General features: G+C 35.9%; 1 protein-coding gene across 4 annotated transcripts in view; it reads right to left on the reverse strand.

The window, feature by feature from the left end:
• NBEA (neurobeachin) overlaps nucleotides 1-23,369 on the reverse strand; it is a gene marked incomplete at both ends in the record, with an annotated part of 526,482 nt that overhangs the window by 85,657 nt on the left and 417,456 nt on the right. For all 4 annotated transcript variants that reach the window (XM_080613294.1, XM_080613295.1, XM_080613292.1 and 1 more), the window contains 4 exons: nucleotides 4,423-4,535; nucleotides 14,001-14,116; nucleotides 19,691-19,793; nucleotides 20,592-20,709. In XM_080613294.1, coding sequence (XP_080469420.1) covers nucleotides 4,423-4,535; nucleotides 14,001-14,116; nucleotides 19,691-19,793; nucleotides 20,592-20,709 — 450 coding nt within the window. The remainder of the gene's footprint in view (nucleotides 1-4,422; nucleotides 4,536-14,000; nucleotides 14,117-19,690; nucleotides 19,794-20,591; nucleotides 20,710-23,369) is intronic.

A 23,369-nucleotide genomic window follows, 5' to 3' on the forward strand; every position in this document is an offset into this window, starting at 1 on the left:
CCACAGTCTCACCCCAAACTTTTTTTTAAGAAAAGAAAATGTTTAATTGTGTGGCTTAAACCAAATGAGAATCGAACTAATTTTAATTCTGATTAGGTAGAGTTGCTTGTGGTAAAGACAGAAGTTTAAGTTACAGAAACTGATTTCATTTTTTCAGTGAGAGTGGCTCTTGATAAGCCTACAAACTCCATTCCACAGCATACACATTTTTGGAAGTATTAAGTGTGGTTTGCCTTGAAATATTCACACTTCAATGCGTTCATTTGCATTATTACATTTAGAAGCCTTGGGGCTTTATCACTTCCTTTTCTTGAAATGGCATAATAATAAGGAAAAGTGGTTATGCTTATCACCACCCATCAGTCAAACACCTTCCATATTAACAAAATATAATTTTTTCCACTCAATGAATGGGCGTGTGATGTTTCATACACATGTCAATATTAGTATTACTTTTCCTGGTGAAGAAATAATTTTATTTAACAGGATGTATCACTGGAAGTAAATGAGGAGGAATTCCCATTTACACTTTAATGAGTAGGGACAATGCAGCATGTCAAAACCATGCATTCAGTATAATTTAGGAGTAAAAGTCATACAATTTTGCACAAAACCCTATACCATGTTGTAAGTATGGTGAAACCCCAAAAACCTCAATGTACAGTAAGGGCTGCATATACTTTTCTTGCACTACTGTTTAATACCAGAGGTATTCTTCCAAATCTCAATAAAGAAGAAAATAAGCAGATCACCTGGTGGTTTGATAGTGAAAAGATAATCTATGTATCTATGACAGCCTCTTTCATTAGCTTTTCATTGTGTCAAACAATAAATGTAACCTTTAACCTCATATATGTAATGAATAAAACTTGAGCCCACACTGTCTAATCAAATAAGAGGTCCAATATATCCTACTGCTATAGTACCTTCCATGCCCATGGGCCCTGGTTTTAATCTCCAACTGTACGCAAAAGAAAAAAAAAAACAAAACTAAAAGCCTTGATATGGGAATTTCCAAACACTTCAAAGAAAAAGAGCAGAGGAATTTTCAGACTAATATTTAAATATAATTGTTCTGAGAAAACAAGCCACATCTGGATGCAACAGCATCACAATAAGGAGCACTACATAAAAACAGAATAGAATGGAATGGAAGGAAAGGACAAGTTACATGTTCAAGATGGCTCTGCAGAAATGTAAATATTTAAGTTTGAGCTAAATGCAAAAGGCATATGTTTTACTCTGTCACTGACATCATAAGCAAGCCAAACACATCTAATTTCATTTCCACAAAACATATGTATTGCATTTGTTGCGTATGTTCACTTAGGAATTGTGATATCACAAACATGGTGTATCATAACATATCTAGAAAGCCTAAGAATCAAAGATTAAAAAATTTCAAAATTATCATAATTGACACTGGAGCTTTGCATGAACTTTGTGCAATAATACACAAATTATTTATTTTTTTAAGTTAGATTTAGCATCTGCTTTTAACTACCAAAACTATTTTAAACCAACAAGACAAAGTATGATAGGTGGTTTCTCTTTTAATTTCATTGATTTTGTGGGCTTTTAGCACATACATAATAATGTTAAAATTCTAAATAATTTCAAAAGATTGCCTGAGGGTTATTAATTGCTCAGTATTAAAGACAGAGGCTTTGTGAAACTTAAGAGGGGCAAACTTGCAGGAAGACAGAAGGTCAGGAACGGACAAAGGAGATTTTATCCATCAACAGCTTAGCTGGAGGTTCTGATCTGCCATCTAATCTGCAGGAACATTTTTCCATTGCAGGGTAAAATCTGACAGAAGGAAATGGCTCCTCATGGAAAGGATACTGTGTGTGCCGGCCCCAGAGGTCTGTCTGAGGCTTGATAGCACACCCCAGTTCAATAATGTGAATAATAAATCACTAACTCCTGCTTTTAAGCACTAGGCTACTCAGGATTTACCTCTCTAACAAGGAAAGAAGGGACTTACTTACATATACAGGACAATATTGAAAATGAAGACAGAATTGCCAAGGAAATACTTCATACACATTCTGATTTCGAAGAGTTTTACTGATAATGCCCAAATTGAAACAGGATGCAAGTAATGTGTAACAGCCCAAGTGCACAAATTAAGGCATTTCATATTAACTGGCCACTGCCTTTTACAAAAAAATCATTAACCTATTTTTTCTTTTAAAACCATTGTGAAACGAAATCTATCAGATGTTATTATAATAAACACTGGGAAAAATTTGCAATTACATCCCGTTTATCCTGAGGGAACCCACAACACTTTACAGATTGCACATGTGTTTTCTCACATATCCATGGGACAAATGCAGCCGAGATATTGCCAGAAAGGAAAGACCATTCTTAACTAGCTCTGCGTAGGCTTTCTTTTAGTGGTCAAAATCCAAGCTTTTCCAGAGGAAATCACTGGTAGCTTTTGAATAAGAGAATGCAGTTATCAAACTGGGTAAGTAAAGGTCCTCAGGCAAAATACTGCTGTGCACATTGCATGTATTCTTGAAGAAATATAAATAACCAGGGACTTGATTTTACATTTCCTGTCAAAGAAGAGCACTCCTAGGAGCGCAGTGATACTTAAAAAGCCATGCAAGCGCTAATTCCATAATGAGTCTTTACTTACTCATGAGGAAAACATATCTATGCAAATATCACACTACTTCCTGTAGCATTTACAAACTTTGATAGGCTGCCATAAAAATTTGGATTCAACCAAAACTAAGTACCTAATGAAGGACTCATGAGACACTATCTGATCCTGCTGCACTTCACCACATGCAGTGCTATTAATATTATAAAGAAGGGAGCTTGAGAGATTTTGGTAAGTGTAAGTATCATAATGAAAGGTTTATCGCTATAAACAATTTTAAACCAGAAATATCTTTACACACGCTAGGCAACAAGCCAGTGAATGATGATCACTGGTCTTTATTTAACTGATGTCTGTGCATTTTCTTTCATTGTTCCTAGCACAAACTACAATGGTCTTACAGAACTGAAAAACACATTTGTGAAACATACCTGTAATATCATGAAAGTTCAGAAGTTCTGCATAACCTAGGTACAATTCTCAACCAATTTGTTTACAGTAGAGGCATGCTGTGAATGCATTTTAATGTCTACTTTTATTATTTGTTTAGCTAAGAAAAAAGGGAGAGGAAACTTTAGTGTGTCCTTCTGCTATTATGCAGTCAAATCCTACTTAAATTATTTTAGAAGTCCCACAAAAGCAGGCTTCCAGGAACTGTTACAATACATCTGGAGGTACTGAACGCACACTCTTTCCAGCAGGGATATGGCACTGTGAGATAAACAGGGTGGGATTCCTCCATTGCTTCCTATGATATGTGCTTGCAGGATGGGGAGGAAACAAAAGCAGACTTAAAGGCAGAAGCCCCAGAAACAATATCCCTGACTAACAGCAGAAGGGAAAGCAGGGGCTGCAGCAAAGGGCTGCAGCACAGGGTTTGTTTAAGGGGTCATTTTCTCGCCTCCAGCCTCATTTGTTAAGTCAGCGAGTGATAGTCTCCTGTGGTTTGAGCCTCACTCAACTTGTATGAGCAACTTCTCCCTCCTGGCTGAGTAACCATTGCAAGGATGCAAGAAAGCTGTCATGCCCAAACAAAAGAAACCTCACGCTGGGGGTATTGTAAGGCTATCCACTTTGACTAGTAACAAAATACAAACTCTTTCTTAGTTGATTTGAAACAGGAAAGATACTTCCCACATCACAGTTTCAAGCCCTGGTTTTCGCCTTTATTGCAGCTAGCCAAAAGTAGAGCCCCTCCATATGCTTCTACTATGCTTGGCCAGGACACACCTTCTCCCCAGTCTGTTGACACAATCAGAATACCAGAGCTGGGTATAGATGGCAGTCTGGTGCTATTAGAGAAACAGATACTAGGAACTGCATCATTACAAAGCACCAAATGCCCAAGTCCAGTGGGAAGACAATACTCACAAATAATGATAGGGACCATATATTTCAGGGTCTAACATACAAAATACTTGTTTACGGAATAATTATTAAACCAAAAGGAGGTGCTACTATTATATTACTTATCCAGTCATTGCAGAAGTCCAAACATTTATTCCCGAAGGATCAGCTTTCATAAACTAAGGGAGACAATTAGTGAGATCAAATGGTCTAACGCACTCATGATCTGTCAAGTCATAAGGTACGGAGGAGTTGCAGATCTGTTGGAACCAGATCAGTCAAGTACGAGGAAGTAGGATAATATAGAGATTCAGTATAAAATGATTCTAAAATAGAAAAGTCTATTTCAGACTTTTCTGACTTTATCTTAAAGACCTAACTTAGCTAGGCTGTAAATATAAAACAAAATCTCTTCCTAAGAGGGCTGTCTGACTGTCTTTAACAGGTTTGAAGCATACCTTTGAAAGATCTCTGAAGTTGCCTGGAAGGGTCAGGTCTAGCTCTTCAGATTCATAGTTTGTTAAAACCCACGGAAATACAGGGTACTGGTTCAGATCATTGTATGTTCGTCCTGTGAAAAAAAGGAAATATTTTAAGAATTAGGAAATAATGTCCACTTCTCCAGATGAAAAGCAATCTAGCAGTTACTTTTGTTGCCTCCGTTCCCACCACTTCACAGAATCAGGTATAAAGCTTCTAGACAAAAGTATCCATTTAGATGCACTTATCTTGAATCAGAAGTCAACACAGAAATCAGCATAAGGAGCACAGTACCTTTCAAGATCAACTAAAATGCACCCTATGCCAATAAACCCTTTCTTTTTTATTTCCATGAACATGTTTTCATAGCCTGAATGTTGAAATTTAAAACCACTAGACTATTATTTTCCTAGCAACTGTATGCAGTATCATTAGCTGGCAAAGATTAAATGAGACTACAAACAGCAAGGGACATCTGAGATTTGCAAATCTAGGTCTGTCCTAGATAGACCATACTAATCCATTATTCCCCACAGCTTTTCTTCACTGAAGAAGTGGTGAGATTTCACTGCAGTAGTGGAATTAAAGTGGAGGAAGTCGTATTTGCTTTAACACTATTTTATAAACACTTTGGAAATTAAAAAACATTTTCAGCCCCGTAGAAGGCAGAGCTGACTGCCCCAGGCCACTCTCACCAAGTATAATGAAAGAAACATTGCTACTATCCCAGCAACTCAAATGTGCAAAAGCCATCTTTATAGTTCCAACAGAACAATCTGCAACTGAAGTGAACTGGAAATTATGAATTCATCACAAGGAAAAGTGTTTGGGAAAGGCAGTTATTTCTGTATCAGCTGGCATTTAGTAGTATCTAACATTTCAGTGACGAGACAAATGAAGTTGCTTAGTACAGAACCATCAACCCTATTGATTTACTGAGAACCACATAATATGCAGCATGACTCTTAAAAACCAAAATCAGGTCATAAAGATATGTGTGTATGTATTTATATAATACAATTAGCAGACTGAAATAACCCAGGTTAACAATTCCCAGTCCTGCGGCAGATTTACAGCCCTGTCTCACTAACTGCTTCCTTCCAGATTCTGGACAGATTCCTGGGGTATAAAACCCAGCACAGGAAAACACAGGCTTCCTTGTTCTTAGTAGTATTTGCAATTCTACACAAATTCAACTCTGCTTTAACGAAATGTGAAATTTTCACTGCTTTACAAACACCTTATTTTTTCAATAGAAGTTGATGAAGAAGCAGCATGTTTCTATTTTGTACATAGCTTCACTGGAAACAGGAAAAGTACATATTGTTAACAACTGTGTGTCCTCATTTTCACTTTATGAACACGTAGATGTTCACAACAATATAAAAAAGTAATTGAGGTGCAAACCCAACTTCATTAAAAAAGCACTACCAGCACTTTTTTTGTGACAGAGATAAAGATGGATAGAAACAAAACCACTTCTTTAATATTGACAATGGACGAGTGCAAAACCACTCCTGGACAGAATGAGAATGTATCAAACAATTAAATCAAGAAATACATCAGAACCCACGTAAGGGAGGAAAACGAAAGGCGCTCTCTGGCAGAATATTAATTGTTTTAGCTTTTTTTGGGGGGAGCTCTATATGTCTTAAGGTAAGACAACTCTGCCTCACTTTCCACATCCATCAAATCGGAATATTATTCTCCTCTTTAGCAAGGGATTAATTACATACGAAATGTAAAATTTCTTGAGATTGTAAAATTTAAGGTTCTATAAAATATGGCCTTTATAAAACTATACCTTTATATAATTAACATTTTTCTTACCATCAGAATCCTCAATTAAGTTAACTGAAGAGTATGTAAAAGCTTGCGCAAAAGAAAGACATTTGCATTTCTGTAGGAAGCGGACTAAAGGAAATTTGAGATTCGGAAAAAGAATGACTGAGATGACTGTAGTCCGTTACAAAGCATAAGTAAAATAATGATTCTTCAGAATCAGAAGTTTCATGGAACACAGTTCACAGTGATAAAGACCTTCAGTTGAAAACAATTTATAGAAATATTTGGAGAGGTGAGAACATCCTCTCACAGAATTTTGAAAGGAAATTTGGGGTTATCCAAGATGACCTTTTACTTCAAAACTGAGATTTTTATTTAATTTTTATATTCCCTTAATTTCAATTTCAATATTCAGTGAACAGGATTTTGACTTTCTGTTCCTGTTCCATTTGGGAACATCATAGCATGAATAGCACAAGAACATCATATTACGTGAATAGCACAAGAAAAAAGCAACCCTGAGCCTCACTGCTGTATGTGAGTTCTTTCTTGCTGTATGGTTTTGTTAGGTAACTTACAGTATTGACACATGAACAACTATCATGTGGAATTAGCTCCATGTCAGGACACTGCCGTAACTCCGTGCATATTTTTACCCCACACTGAAAAATAATTTTATGCAGCTTAGGTAGGGTAAGTCAGAAACAATGGAGCCTTTATGATTACGCATTTGATAAATATAACCATAGTCTTGTGAAAAAATAAACAAAGTATTTACTTCTCTCCCACTTCAATATTTATGGACCATGTTTTACTTATTAAGAGATTCACTACTAAGAATAGCTATTCATTTGTTTGCTAATGAAGTTAGTGATTTTGTTCTCTCAGTTCAACTATTTTCTTAATACCAACAAATAAAAATGACTTGAGAAGATCATTTGTAATTTAAATAGTGAAAGCAGACCAAACCTACATGATAAGACCACACATCTATGCTTATCTGAGTGGAGGACAGCGATCTAGGCCTATAATGGGATTACAATTCCCTAATTCTAAACATGCATAAGTATTAGTGGTTTAACGTTATTAGGAATGCTTTCTCAATCAGTTCTGGCTTCACAATGATTATTTTCAGAGTAAAGTCAGACGATGAATATATTTAGCCATCTTATCAATTGTCTGCTGCTTCCAACAAGAATTATTTGGTTCTTTATTTGGTGAAATAAACATCAAACATAAATCTGCACCACTACTGGTAGTCTCTATACCTTTTCAGAAGCTTCAGATTTCCCTCAAAGTAGGCTTACAGAGATTAATATTAAAGACTGAATATTAAATATCGCAAGCCTGTGACACTAATCTACTTGAACAATAAAACTGAAGCATAGTAAATGAGACCTCAGAAACACTTGGTATGTTTCTTCATTAAAAAAAAAACCAAACAACTTTTTAATTAAACCATCCAATTTAATGTTTTTATATGGCATTTTAGTTTTGAAGGTAAAGTGAGCTAGAGACAGCTGACAAAGAAATTATAACTGCAATTCCTTGGTGAAAATGTTAATGACAGCAAAATATTGTTTAATTAGATGATTGCAGCATCTGGATTAACACTCTTTAAGAGCGATGTTCCTGTGCTTGTCTGCTTCTTCACACTTTACAGACATTTTGTCATCTCTAGGTCATTAGGAAAGAATTTTTAATGATTTTTCTAGAAGCAAGTAGTTCCAGTTACATCTAATTAGATGACAATAATAAGCCCAACACATGCAGTAGCTAAATATATACATAATTAACCAGTGAGGGCTTGTACATCACAGAGTAGAAAAGTGGAAAATGCTAAACAGGATAAAAAAAAAAAGGGAGGGGGAAGAAGTTTGTCTGAATTTATTACCTGACTGAAGATGTAATTTTTTATTTCATTTTTCACAAACCTTTAAAAATAATCCCTTTCTACTAGAAGAAATCAGTTACAAATATCATGTATATAATTTGTCTCCACTTCTTTTAAAAGCTGTGGCAGGTAGGATTTAAAAGCATTAAAATTTCAACAAATACAAACTCAAACATACATTTAATATACTACAATTTGAAAATAATTAAAAAAACCCAACAACAACAAAAAAAAAAACCCCGAAACAAAAACCAGCAGAAATCAGTTACATACTGAGAAATAGACTTCTGAGTAAAATAGTGGGCACTACAACCATATTACAAAACACATTTTTGTTCCCACTCCTCTCGATTCCTTTTGATGTGGTGGGATTACTGTTAAGTACTTCTTTTAATAATCTTGTAACTGAGAATAGTAAAAATTACTTGTTCCCTATATCACCCAGAGGGTTCAGTTGAATTACACACTGTTCATATACAATATGGTGTTTTCTTTTGTGCCTGAAGAAAGGGCAATTAGTATAATCATAGCTGCTTCCAAGCTTTCAAAGGATTCCTAAGAAGGTGGCCAGGAGCGGAAAGGTGGGCAGGAAGGCTTATGTCTACACAACCAGGACAAAAACCAGGGGCAAGGAGAGTATAACACTGAGACTGATTGATAAGCAGCAGAATGCAGTGTTTACCTTTGGGAGAAAAACCCAGAGCTGTAAACATGATGAAATATGCTTGAGTCAGAAAAGAGGGCAAGAAAGAGGTGAAGACCTTGGAAGCAGAATAGGGACGTGAGAAAATAGTTGGCTAGAGGGCCAGAGAAAACAGGTTGAAACAAGACTTTAGAGTTTGAAAATGGAGAGGCACTTTGAATTGAAATTGCAGTAAGTCATCAGGCTAGCACAAGTGATGGTAATCATATATCCCTGGATAGGAAATTATCTAGAAAGAGAGAACTATGACAGCTGAAGTAGACAGTTACTAAGTCATGAGTATGGACCACAACAGAAACAGGTGAAATAAAATGAAGCCGGGTAATGTTTCAGAGGTGGTAACAGGGTGATGTAAAAGTTATTAAAAAAAAAAAAAGTCATAAAAAGATGGATTTTTTTTTCCAAGGGGACACTTCAGTACTTCAAACATCGATTAAGAACTTAATAGCCAGGGGCCACGCTTGTCAGGACAGACATATTGGCAAACCAGGGAGAGATTTAAGAAGAAAATAATGTATTTACTTCAGTGGTTCTGTTCTACAGAGACCAACAGTCTGTGTAATTAAGAGTATTCACAAGCAAGCAAAGGAATTCTTGTGGGAAAGGACCCAGTTGCATGACACAAATGAAAGAAATGAGTTGGTGCCAGCAGTCTCACTTCTGAACATCTCTCTTCCAAGGCTGCTATTTCTTGAATAATTTCAGAAAAGGATCGCAAGAAAACATGAGTGATTTTTGTAAAGGGCTAGATGCTAATTAAGCACCATTGGAATAAGAAAGGAAGCTACAAAGACTTGGCAAGAAGTGTACTCAACCATTTTGTTAGTGGACCTCTATTTGTTAGGAAGAGAAGAAAAAACAATGAAGGGACTTATGTATCACTTAACAGCAGAAAATCCACATTTCTTAAGTGCCAAACCTACACGTTTCTTAAGTGACTAAATTACAGCTCAGATACACTGCATAAGACAGCAGGAGCTAAATGGCAACACAAATAAAAAAATTTTGATGCAAATATTTTTCAATGGCTAACAAAATGATATTGTTAGAAAAGAAGAAGCTGCTTCTTCCTATCTGCAAAGAAGTTGTATCTTTTAAGGAAATATTTCTTATGGGATCTCATTACAAAAGAGTATAATTAAAAATTTACTTGTAAATTGGATTTCCAAGGAAGAAAGAAAATACATGTATCCTCTTTACTTTGCAAATAAGATCATGAATATATTCAATACTCTATCTCTGTATACAAAATAGAGAATCCTGTATTTTCTTCTGACTGCCAAGGATCCTGTCTACAGTGTATATATGAATTTGCTTCTGTTTAATACAGATGTATTTGGACAGTTATCAGTTCAGTGTTATCAAAACAAGGGCAACATGTAGTACAGGCACTCTGCTTCCAGTTCTGCATTTCTGGTAGAGACATTCTTTTTTTAGTGCTTCATTACAAAATGCCTATTTGTTGTAAAGGAAATATTTTGAGAAATATCTTTCAACAGAAAATTTACAGAAATACAGGCACAGCTGTAAAAGCAGTGGTGTCATTCAGGCTGCCTCACATCTTTCTACCCTGCAGTTTCCCAGATCTCAGGCCCTGGCAGTAGAGTGCCATAAAACAGTGGAGCCAGGATACAGCCTGGGGATGTGAGAACTTTCAGGCTTTCTAGCATACATTTATGTTTTGAAGTATTCTCCACTGTCACTGGACTTGTAGCTCACTTGCACTCCATCATGGGGCTGGGGGGAGGTTCTGGCTTTCCAGGAACTTTATTAGTAAATTCATTCCAATACTCACAATTTCTTGAGCCTTTGGAAGTCAGCTTCCTAGCTGAAGTGCAAACTTCATTAGGACTACAAATCCAGGTTGATCTTTCAAAAAATAACTTCGGTGAATTTTTGCTTCTGTCAGGAAGTTGGAAAATTTCAGAATTTGTTCCAAACTAAGATTAAAAATCTGTTGTCATGTGTAGAACTGGCTGTTGGGCCTCGATCAGTTTTAGTTCTCTTATGTTGTTTTCAGTAAAGGTTGCTTGTGTGTCATTGGCAGGGAGTTCAACTATCGAGGATAAATTTTATTTAAATTTGCAAAGAAACATAATGAGTTTATATGAGAGTGCATCAGTGAGTGCAGATATCATAACGACATTAGGGTCATTTTTCTATGTTCATAGAGACTATGAATCTTCAAAAATCTTAAAAGAAGAAGCAGAAATAGAAAGCACATAATACAGCAATGCAATCATGCTTTCTTACAAGCTCTTTGTATTGAAGGCCATTCTAACATGCAATAGTAATAGTTGATGTCAGCAGGACCCTTTATTTCACTAATCCTGACAGAACACTATCAGATGTGACAGCACTCTTGCTGACTGGGAAAGCATCCAAGGATCTCAGCTGCTTTTAGACATTCCTCCAAAATATTTTATGCAATTGTACAGTGATACTGTCTTCCCAGCATAACATGATGACTGATACCCTTCTAGGGAAACAAAACCAGAACAGAAAATAAATAGATTGGTAAGGACCCATTAGCAAAATCCAAGCAATGCAGATGGGTTTAAAATAAAAATCAAAGTATGAGATAATTTTTCTAACAAGGAAAATTACCTCAAATGTTACTCAACACCTTGCTCACACCTTGGCAGAACAGCGTGCATCAGTATTCATTTTTATTTCACCAATACTGCTGTCTTCCAAAACTTTAAAAATCTGCATATTGTCTCCCCTTCAGAAAAAATTTATCCGTTGATCCAAGTGACCCGAAAGCATCATTAAAAAGAATGACTTAAAATAAATCAGTCAATACAAGATGGAGACAAAGAGGCTGAATTTCTTCTGAAGACTCAAATTTACCTTCCTCTCCTTTGGAGAATATGGTATTTACCTAAATTTGAATTTGAATTTGATCACGCACTGCTGAAAGACTTCATAAGATAGTAGGTAATGCTGTGAAAATAGGCAAGTGAGCTTATACAATTAGCAACAATGAGATTACATGAACAAATGAGATTTACCAGTAAGAAATTGATACCAAAAAATCTTCCAGAAATTAAGTGCTTTGAGTCAGAGAAAGACACTACAAAGGTACTGACCAAGTTGCTGGAAGCTTTTCCAAATAAAATACAAGTTCATAGAATCACACACACAAATAAAAATATAGTCAGTAATCCTCCAATACCTCCTTGGGCATAGCAGGTGGTACATGGAATGAAAATGCAAGGCCATCCTGTTGTAAGGCAGGTGGATGACACTATACGACATTAAGAGAAACATGTCTCATGTGACCACCCAGCTGTTTGGATATAAAGCCTGTGCAGCAGTACTAGTATCAAACAACAGCTAAAGAAACATTTTTCTTGAGACCTCTGAGAAGCTGTGAAGGAATTTCTTCAGGCTGAAGCTTGTTTACTGATAAATACTTCAGTGTAAGTGTCACTGCAATTCCTAATTGAATTCAGACATAATGATGTCTTCCAGGTTTGGATGCTTTTGTGATATACCTAAAAATAAATGACCTTGATTTTGATTAAAAATGTAAAGTAATTTATCAAAAATGGCTCAGCTCTTGTCTACTCTTATTTGAAGAGTTTAGACATACTGCTTACAGAAGAAATGAATACATAAAAGGGAAATTACAAGTGAAGGACACTTCTGTCAATAATCTATTGGACAAGGACTGAGGGGGCCTGGGCTAACTTCCCATCTCTTCACTAAACCCTCCAAGTTAGGGTGAGGCAGTCAGGGAGCCTGAGAAACTCTGCCTGCATTTCCTCATCAGCAGAAGGGCAGCGGATGTGCAAGAGACACAGAGCGGCTGGAGGCAAGCCAGTGTCCAGAAGCAGGATAGCAGCATTCTTGTGGCACTGCGCCAGAGGTAATAAATGCTCAGCAAGGCTCCTTCCTTCAGCAGAGATCTGCGGGACTGTGGCTAAAATGCCTGCGAACCAAGCTGGTGAGCCTGCACTGGACTGCACCATATGGACTTTCCAGCCCAGGGTCTCCAGTAGCTTCAGGGACTCTGCTATGTGCTCCACTGCGCAAGGTAAACATGCCCTCAGATTTCCAACTGTTCAGTGGTAGCACTTCTGTATCACACTGGGATAATTTGATGACACATTTATTAACGTCTGTAAGACTGGATGCACAGAGGATGACTACCATATAAAAGCCTAAAACTTCAAACCAAGTGAGTTTGACAGCTCCTGAGTTCTGTCACTGCCCTAATGGGTAGAATGCTGTGACCGTCCTCAGACTGGTCAGCATAACAGGTGTTACCTTTGGGTTTCACACTTACATTTGTCTTATGTCTGGCCTGAGGGTAACCTCAAGCATAAAATTCAAGACGAAGTAAAGATGAGAGTTGTAACACTGGAGTAAAAAGTTATGCCTGGTGGAATTTAATTTGGGTTTCAAATTAAAGCTCACTGGAGTGAAATGTCTGAGGAAGGCTCTCCTCAGGCAGATTCGTAAGCAGCATGTGTGCTACAGGCAGGAATTGTAATAGCAGACAACCTCCTGAAAATCTTTGTATACAACGTAGAAAGCTGCTGCTTTTCACATTTAAAATTACCACACAAGTTAACACATAGGAAACAGAAAGGTGAAAAGAATAATGCCATCATGAATGTTTAATTAATGACAATTGTCAGGAAAGCTCTTCTTTTGCCAATAACAAATGATGTCTATGGCAGTTATCCCTCATTTAAAATACTTAGCTGATATTATATTTCAGCTCAAAGAACTAAACGAGAAAAGATGCTGTAATCTAATCGTACCACAATCCAGGTGACATCTGTACTAGGCAGAATACTGTTGTTATTCTGCTGTCTAGTTGCTGTTGCTGAGAATGATGAAGTAGCGAAATTACATTTTCCCATTATTATTTCCAGACACTCTCTGGCAATGGTTTGTTGACTCTAATAAAGCCTCAGACAAAGCTGTCAGCAGAGGAAATGGCAGAAGGGGAGCAAGGAACAGTCTCCACAACAATATATGAATCTAAAGTCTCAGTGATAGGTAGTGCATTTCCTGATAAAATTTTATGTGTGTTTCAGAATCTATCATAAAGCTGCAGCTGAATTCTAGCGGGATAAATGTATGCTATCAAGTCACGGTGCTTAAGACTTTGACAAACATAAACATATTATGAAGGATTACAGAGTTAGAATCCTTACCTGCTATAGTGTTGAGGAACATCAAGTATTCAAAGTTAGATATCTCCCGTCTCTGCCAGCGCTGAGTCATGTTGGAGGATTTATAAAGCTGTCGGGGAGTGGCCAGAGAGATTCTCCTAGGAAATATATTTAAAGAATGATTTTTTTTTAAAGCCTCATTAAATGTTAAGATGTAGGGCAACGTCATTAGTGTGATTAATTTCAGATTCTGTCAGAGGCTTTTTTATTTCATTTAATGAAGTCAAGAAGACACTATTACCCTTATTTGAGAAATGACTAAAATTAACAGCTCTATTTTATTTTTCCAGTACTACAGCATAGCAGTAATTCAGAATAGTATATTTTGTGTTTTATTTTATTCTGAATCTGATTAAAAGACTGGGAGTAAAAAAATGCAGACCTCCTGGTGCCTGGCTTATCCAGCAGGAATAAAAGAGAAATACCATCTCCCTGTTTCAAAAGTATATGTTGAGATAAGTTCATTAAGGTGAGTGAGTGATAGATTAAAGTGCCATATATTTCCAGCACATGGATTGAAGATATTTATTCCACAATTTGTGCACCTCCTCCATGGTCAGCTACCCATGATCCTTTCCTATATCCCAGTAAGCGTCAAGATTTCTATTTATAGCCTGGTTTCTGAAAGAAATAACTTTTATTCATTTATCCACTCACATGTCCATCTGCATGTCTCTCCATAATAACTTCTGAATTTCATTTCATTCAGATTTGGAAAAGGAGTAGACACTTCTAAGATACTCAATTTCCACACATTTCCTAAAACTTACATGACTGAATTAAGGGAGAAGAAAACAAACCACTGTGCCAAGGAAGAGAAAAGCAGAAAACTTCAGCTCTTCTGTATTCAATTTGATATCATCACAGTAACCAAATACTACGCACCAAATTCTAAATTACCCATAGCATATACTGTCCATGGTTGGTAAAACACAGGGGACTAGATTCAGTCTGGATTAATGCATCAAAGAAAAAAAATCTGCAACAAGCAGAAATAGCCTCACTGCTCACAACTCATTTTTAAGGAAAACAGTCATTCCTGAAAAAAAGACATGGAAAACCTTTGGGAGAAGAAAAATTTCAACTCCTGAGATACTTATTTTTACAGAAACCTAAATTTTACAAATGGATGAAAAGAAAGAAGATGTTTATACCTGCTTAAAAAAAAAAAAAAAAAAAAAGGAAAAAAAAAGAAAGGGGATCCTTTAGTGTGTAGCATGTTCATTAATTTAAAGAATGTATCTAGTATTTATATGGCTTGTAAAGAGTAAAAAGGACCCCCAAAGCTTTGGTTTTCAGTTGTACATTAAACATTAAGCGTACTATTTCTAGACTCTGAATGCTGAGCAGTTTCTTAAAATAAAGTCATAAACAAGGTGTCAAATTTGGCAGCAATTATAAAAATGTGGACCACCTACTTCTATAGATACATGTACATACTCCTATGTACTCACTAAACCCTATTTCTGGAGGAAGTATGAGTGTTGGTTTGTGACTGGGGTGTACAGGTATCAAAATTATATGTCTAATTGTCAATGGCACACAACAGACATTACAAATTTTTTTTAAGTTGTTTCTATTGCACTTCTGAACAATTTACTCGAAGAATTATCTGAATGTAATCACACTTTATATTGCATTTTATAGAATAACAATTACTTATACAGTGGAACTTTCAAAGACATGTTATTCCCAGTAAACTTTGAGTAATGCTACACACAAATTAATAAATACTGAAGACGTCATTAAATTTACAAAGCATTTCTTTCCCAGACTATCTCTTCCTCCCATGACAAAACAACATTTACACATCAGTACAGCTTCGTAGCTCCTTTTAGACTTTACTCACAATCTCCCAGGGAATCTCAAGTCTATAAGCTTTCAAGTTCTGGACTTCACATTTGAATGCCTGATTTGAGCAAAATCTACAGAAACTCAAAATGTATTAAAAAAGCTCCTTATTTACTCTATATCTAAAGTATTTGAAAGGTCTGCAGTTATTTCAGCAGAGACTGGAAAAATAATGCACAATAAATTGGTTCCACATCTGCTTGTTTAAGTTAACATAGGAAGACCCACTGTTTTGTGTTTTGCTAAATGCACACAACTTTGATCAAACCATTTCTCTCCTTCGATATGCCCTCACCAATATGAAGATGCACAAATGAATGTGCTTCCTTTGTTTCTAGAGAACAGTGAAATACCTACTTAAAGTCGAAACTGCAGAAGATTCTCTGATGTACAAGGGGATGAGCCAATTTTTCAAGATTCATTTTTCCCATTTTATTGAGGGAACGGATGTTATATATCCCATGACCCACCCCCTTTCACAATCACTTTTAATTTAGTTAGCTACAAGCCAATCTCATACAAAGAATCTTTTAAGTATCTTAGAAAAAATATAGCACCTGTGTGGGGTTCTGTGGTGTGTTGCTCCTGTTCAGAAACAAAAAAATCTTGGGAAAGTCACTGACTTTTGACAAGAAACTCATCAATATTCACTTTTAATCAAAGCTCTGAAAGGGGTTTCATGCTTTGATGACAACAAATCTTAGTTTTCCTAACCCTCTCCCTTCTCAAAATCCCAAAATCCAGCTTCTGGATCTGGAAATCCATCACCAAGCTACTGATGTGGAATAAATGGCAGAGCTGAGCTGACGTTAAAAATAGTTGATGTACTAGACAAAATACACTTCCATTCAGCAAAAACTACATAATTTTTGTTTCTTAGATTTACTAACTGAAGCCATTGTTTTTGCAATGCATTAATAGCCCACAGAAGTTCAGTGGAAGGTGCTAGCACATGTTTAGTGGAGAAGTATGATACTCTCTCTTTTACCAATTCTTTGATCTCTATATGCTTACAAAACTATCAGGCAGCTCACAGTTTCTAAGCTGTCATGTTACCCTCAGTAAAAGTGTATCAGTAAATTACACCTGAGGTGTTAGAACCTAAAAAGTGGTCTGCTAATAGCATTGTAAAAATGAAGATATTTACCTATGTAAAATCATATGGAGCTGTAGAAATAAGTAAAATATAAGGCACAGTACTGTCTGCCCAGGTGTCTCCTATAACATGTTTCAGGAACATTTAAAATGTGTTTATTAAAGACAGATTAATTTGATTGCTGATCAGACCAAACTTTTCAACATGTGAACAGTAATTTTAAGGACATAATTACTTCTCTGTAACATTATGCACAGGCTTGAATGCTTTGTTGAAGCAAAGCATTAGACAGGTTGTTGGGAAAAGTAGTAAAGAGGCAATCTGGAGACATGCTTAAAACAGCAATCTGTAACAATCTTGGGAAGAGATACTAGCTCATCTGCTTCTAACTCTTTGTGCCATCAGCAGATCATGAATATTGCTTTTTCTTTCTATTTCCTTCCTTCTTTATTAATCGCAGGAATTCCCCATGAAAACAGAAATGCGTTTAAAGTCCAAGTAATGCATTAAAAGTAATATGCTCCTTTAGAACATTTCTATCATGAACATAATTCTTTATGATAATGTATATAACTTTAGATGAAATGTTTATCAGAGTAGTATCAGAGAGGAAGTATTAATTACAAAAATTAACTCAGAACTTAAGCAAAAAAACCCAAAGATCTGTTTTTTGTTAAAATATTTTAAAGCACAGCTGAATCTGGGAAATTGTTCATAAAAAAGATAACGTTTTACTCAGCATAGCAGTTCTTTTTGGTTACTTAGCATAACTTCTCCTAATGTTAGATATACAAATGAACAGAATTTTTAAATTACCATTCCAGAACAAACATATTCATAGGAAAGAAAGCTACAGTCTAGCATTAACAAAATACTAACTACCAAGCAGTTAAGAGCCAGATTTTCCCTCAGTTACTCCACTGCAATCCTACTGAGGACAATAAGGGTATATAGATAGAAAGAAAACCCCAAAAAACATGATTACAGGGTCTTTATTGTGCATAAATCATACCATGATTGGCACAAAAACAACTTCGCTACCATATGCTAGATTTATCCTGAAGGCTACCAAGCCCATTTTTGATTCAAATTGAAATTCAAGCAAAAAGGTATCGAAATAACTGCATATACTATTGAAGATGAATCTTTTCTAAATAATTATACATCCACAAACTTTGTCAGACAATTATTTACTGAATAAGGCACAAAGGGTATGAATTTCAAAAGCAAAAAATGTCACTGTAGATATAAAATTGTGATTGAGGAATTAGCATTTTGTTTGTTGTAGACCATGTGGCCATTTGTATTTCAGAAAAGAGTACTATTACTTTCCATTTAGAGACAGCAGTTCCTTTAATCTGAGTATTTGGAAGAGCAATGCAAATGTTAACAAAATGCACCTTCCAAGGAAATGCCTCAGCTTCCCCTTAATCTCAGTGAAAACTTGAAAAATTTGGCAGTTTGCCTAAGAACTTCAGCACATTCAGGAGATCAAGCCTTAGGCATCATGAGACTCTTGAGATCACGACAGGGAATGATGTTCAGCTGGGACTGAAATAGCTCTCCAATCCTACAAATGCTTTGACGCTTCACACTATTTCCCCATTCTGCACTGGGATAAAACAAGGACAATATGAAGTTTTAGTTTGTAGAAAATGACTTAAAGAAAGAAAAGGCACATCCCAGACACCACACTGATGATTTAGACACTGGCTTTTTGCCAATCATTCTTTTGTCAAATGGAGACCTGAACCCTATGTACCATATTTTGTGAATTTCCTGCTGTTTCCACACTCACTTATGTTTACTTATTCTTCATTTTCTTCATTTTATTATTTCATTTTGACCAGAAATTAATTCTGAACCTAAATATTTTTCACCAAACTTCTGTGGATACACCCTCGAAACCAATTTTAGGTCTGAGCAGACATTTCCAAACAAACACTCAAAAAAAAAAAAAAATTGGAGACAGAAACACACCCCCTCCCAAACTCAGTGAAGTACATACGAAGACCTTATCCATCACTGAAATATGAACACTTTTATAGTACAAGATCTGACAATCCCCAGCCTTTTCCTGACCTGATATGATATTGATGTTGAAACTGCACTTGTCCACAGACATGAAAATCTATAAAACTGAACCTTAGTGATCTTTTCCAAAGTATGTATCCTCCTTAATTTTGGAAGTGGAAAGAATAATGCATTATACTAAAGAATGGAAGAATTTGGAAATTGCAAAACAGCCACTATACTTGATGACCAGTGAAGTAAAACCCACACACATTCATATCAAAGGCAAGTGAGAAGACATATAAAAAATTCTTTTCATTCATCAGCTACAAAATCCAGTCAAGTTTAGTTCCATCTCCTGCATACCAATCACAGCAAGGATGAACATTCTTCATTGCATTTTTAAAACCTGACTGAAAACCATGCTTTGAAAAGATAAGGTATAAGGTGTTTTTTTGGCTCTTCACTAGAAGGTACTTATATTCTGTAATTAAAATAAAAACCTAATTTATAATAGTTTTACTTCTATTCCATAACAGCCCATATAGCAAATAAAGGGTATTGTTTCTTGAATTAAACTTAAGAAACAGAAAATCTAGAATCTCATTCTAGAATATATATTATAAAGAATATTTTAGTATTGATATGTTTAAAAATATCATTTGTATAATGCAGAAAGCACAAAATATACAAACTATTTTAATTACATTACCTGGCTTGTGGCAAACCATAGCTGGTTCCTACTCCAACACGTGGTAAGCTGTACACAACTTTCTTCACTGTTGCTTGGTCAGGAAAATTAAACATAACAGAAGCTAAATGAAGAGAAAATATGGACTAGTAAACCATCTCAAGAAGTCTGTTTCTCCACCTGCATATATTTTTACAATGCTCTTTGATTTTTATTTGGGAAGAGAAGTCAAGTTCTACTTTCCTCCTCCTGGGAATCCAAGTTAGAACAGAAATTCCTGGCATATTTCATGCCTATGTATCATTAGCACTAACATTTGTCACTAACTCTCCCATTTTGCAGAAGACCTGAGCGAGGCATCCTTCAGAGGCACTGAAGCTTACCATTAACCCATATAACCTCTTACCAGGCTGGGAAGCTGTTCAATAGCTGGCACAAAACCACACAGGACCAGAAATTGTCTAATTCCTTCTACAGCTGAAATCAAAACTTACATCAGAGCTCCTCGGGGCAAAAGACTACAGACACACCCCACAACCTCTCAACTCTGATTCAGAATAGTACATACAGAAAAATGAGTGGATCCATTTATTGATCTGGTCCTTTTTACTTCAACTAAGAAAATGGAGCAGACAGGTGAGATCATAGAAAAAGCAAATTTCCTATCAAACATTTGAAGAATTTACCAATTGCAATTACCTGTTTTTATAAACAAATATCTCTACTATGCAGAAAGCAGTGAGATTGACTTATGCGATTGATTTTAATATGAAATGCAATGAACACATGGAAGGGTATGCATTACTGAACAGACATGAGCACTTTATCAAAGGAATCACAGAGTTCAAATTCTAGAATTAACAAGTAACACACAAAATAACTACTAGCATATTTTTATGCAACAAAATAAACAAAAACATACTTCTGTTTGCCATAAACACTTCCAAAGCTGTGTTCTGGAGAAGGTAGCGTCTTGAAAAAACAGCCCGAATCTCACTGAACATCCATTTTCCATGAAGACCTTCTGTATAGGCAAGGACCTTTAAAAAAAGTCAAGGTAAGAGTTATTAGCAGGAGCTTTTCATTAAAGTATTGCATAAGAACATAGTAAATTTCACCCATTAAAGTAGTAAACTTAATTGTATTTCTTTAACACCTAAAAACCATGACTTAAAATGTGAACATAAATGTGTTTTTTTTTAAATACAATGAAGTATAGCTGTTAGAAGAATATCATAAGTACTGTAACATGATACTCCTAAGATCTATTTCTTGTAAGTCACATTAACTTATTTCCTTCAAACTCTACAAGCAAACACAGGGTAATGGACACAGTTGCAATTATGCTTAGCTGTATATTCTTCCAACGCTCTGCATGACACAGTTGTCATGTATCGGATAACAGATTTACTTCTGAGACTACCTTATGCAAAGTACAACCAAAATAATATAACTTCTTATTCACGTTCACTTCAGGGTCATACTCCCTCCATTCCATTAATAAATATAGAAATTAGCTAGAACAGTACATTGACACAATATTTTTTCTAAAGTTAAGTACGACATGCAATATCCCAAACTATGAACAAAATTTAACAATTTGTACTTTTGCATTTAAAAATTAATGTTTAAAATAGTTAACAGTAGCATTTATTTCCAATGTATCAGTTTCTCAGTTGAAGTTATTGTTTTAAGACTAGATAGCAATACCTAAATTATTTTTTTCACTCCTCATTCATTGTTCTGAATGTTCAGGAAAACAGACAAAAAAGACACAATTTAATTAGGTATCAGCTTTATTAACTTTTCTCATCTGTGAATTATCATCCCAGCAGTATCATGCATTGAAGAACTACCCTTTTCCAATCCTTTTCATCAGCTGGAAGGCCGTTTTCAGCCCTCTACCTCTGCTTAGATAGGCTCTGTCCATAGCTGAGACCCTGACTTCATGCTAGGAGGAATCAGTTGTCTGGAACGGTTATCATTCCCTCACTACACCCAGCTGCATTTCTTAGGCTCTGTAGACTGCACCTTCCCCTATGCTGCAGTTACCGAAAATGCTACAGCTTCAGTGGAAAAAAGTAACACAATGAAAACCTTTGCTAAAGGGAAATGTAAAAACAAAGTTTCGGATTGGAAAGACTGAATTTCTCTGTTCTCTGTTAGGTATGTAGAAACTGTTGGTACACCAGCATGCAATGCTTTACTCACTCAGTTGAGGTCTTTACTTTTGTTATCATGACCTCCTCCAGCTTCTGAAAACGGAAATGTTAGGGAAACCATATGTTGCTGCTGTCAACAATCCTTCATGCTTGAGATAATGGAAATTATATTCCCTCATTTTTTTCACTAACATAGCTTCAATTTTGATACATGTCTTCATATATGAAAAAATTGATTTAAGTTTGTGTACTTTATGCTAAAAGAGCTTCACGGATTTTTATTGATTGTTCTCCATAACTTTTTTCTCATAACCAAGATGAGGCAATCTCAGAGCTGAAAGTAACAGCAACAATATAAATGTGCTTCAGCACACTTAAGAGGATTCAAATGTTGCTTCTGTCCTTGATGGAAACCGGACAGAGGAACACACTGAGCCCTGTGTTCTGCGTACACGAGAAGTTGCAGACAAAACTTAGAGCAACACTGTGGTTGACAGCCCTGTTTTATTCAAGTCAGTTCTCCACACTAACTAAACACAGCCTTGAAGAAGGGAAGAGGTTGATTTCTTTGGAGGTCCCCAGACACAAGCAAGAGACTATATGCTCCCTTCATCCAGTCAGCTGTGGAATTACTACCTCATATGCTTAAGTCTTGCAGTGGTTAAAAATCCGCACCTGATTTTTGCTTTGAACCCTGTTGTCTTCAGCTTCTAGCCACTAGATCTCATGACACCTTTGTCTGTGAGATTAGAAAGTTTTCTCGGATCAGATAGGGACAGATTTCCTTGTGTCAGTAATTACAGACTGTGATCTAGTCACTGCTTGGCTTTCTCTTTGATAAGATAAATAAACCAAATTTTCTTTCAATCTTTCATTGAGATGATATGCTAGGATACAGCTGGTATTGTGTATGTGAAATTCAGGTGGCTAAGAACAATGACCGAAGATTTCAGCACCCTCCTTCTTTGAATGCCTTCTGGTGCTCTCTGATAAATAATTTTTGTAAATACACAGGTTCTTAAGATACACAGAGAAATTGGGAAGAAAACACACCAGTTAAAAAAGCTAAAAGATGAAAACAGTCTCCGAGAGAGGAGTTTGAATTTTGTATAGCTGCAACTAAATCTACAGTAGCCAGCAGATTTGCCAAAGAGTTAGTTCCTTGACAAAACACCATGCTTCAGGAATTCACTTTTTGTTTCAAAAGCATTTCTAGTTGTCCTTTTCTAAAGAAAAATGTTTAATACTGACTATATCCTGTGTATTAACATCTTAGATGATTCACAGTAATAGTTTTACAATGTCTTAATGTATACCATGGCTTAGTTGTTATAGATTAACACTAAAAGCCCATTGTATACTGACTATATACTGCTTTTTTCTTCCTTCTCTTTTTACTCAAATATAAACCAAGCGTAACTCCACAGAGGTACATTCATCCTTTTATGACATGAATGACTTAAGACAGCACTCCAGTAAAGCAGATAGATAGGAAATCAGAGGAAAGGAAGGAGTTTCTAATTCAATTACTGTCTGAA

This window comes from Psittacula echo (genome assembly GCF_963264785.1).
Source record: "Psittacula echo genome assembly, chromosome: 3".
Taxonomy (NCBI): Eukaryota; Metazoa; Chordata; class Aves; order Psittaciformes; family Psittacidae; genus Psittacula; species Psittacula echo.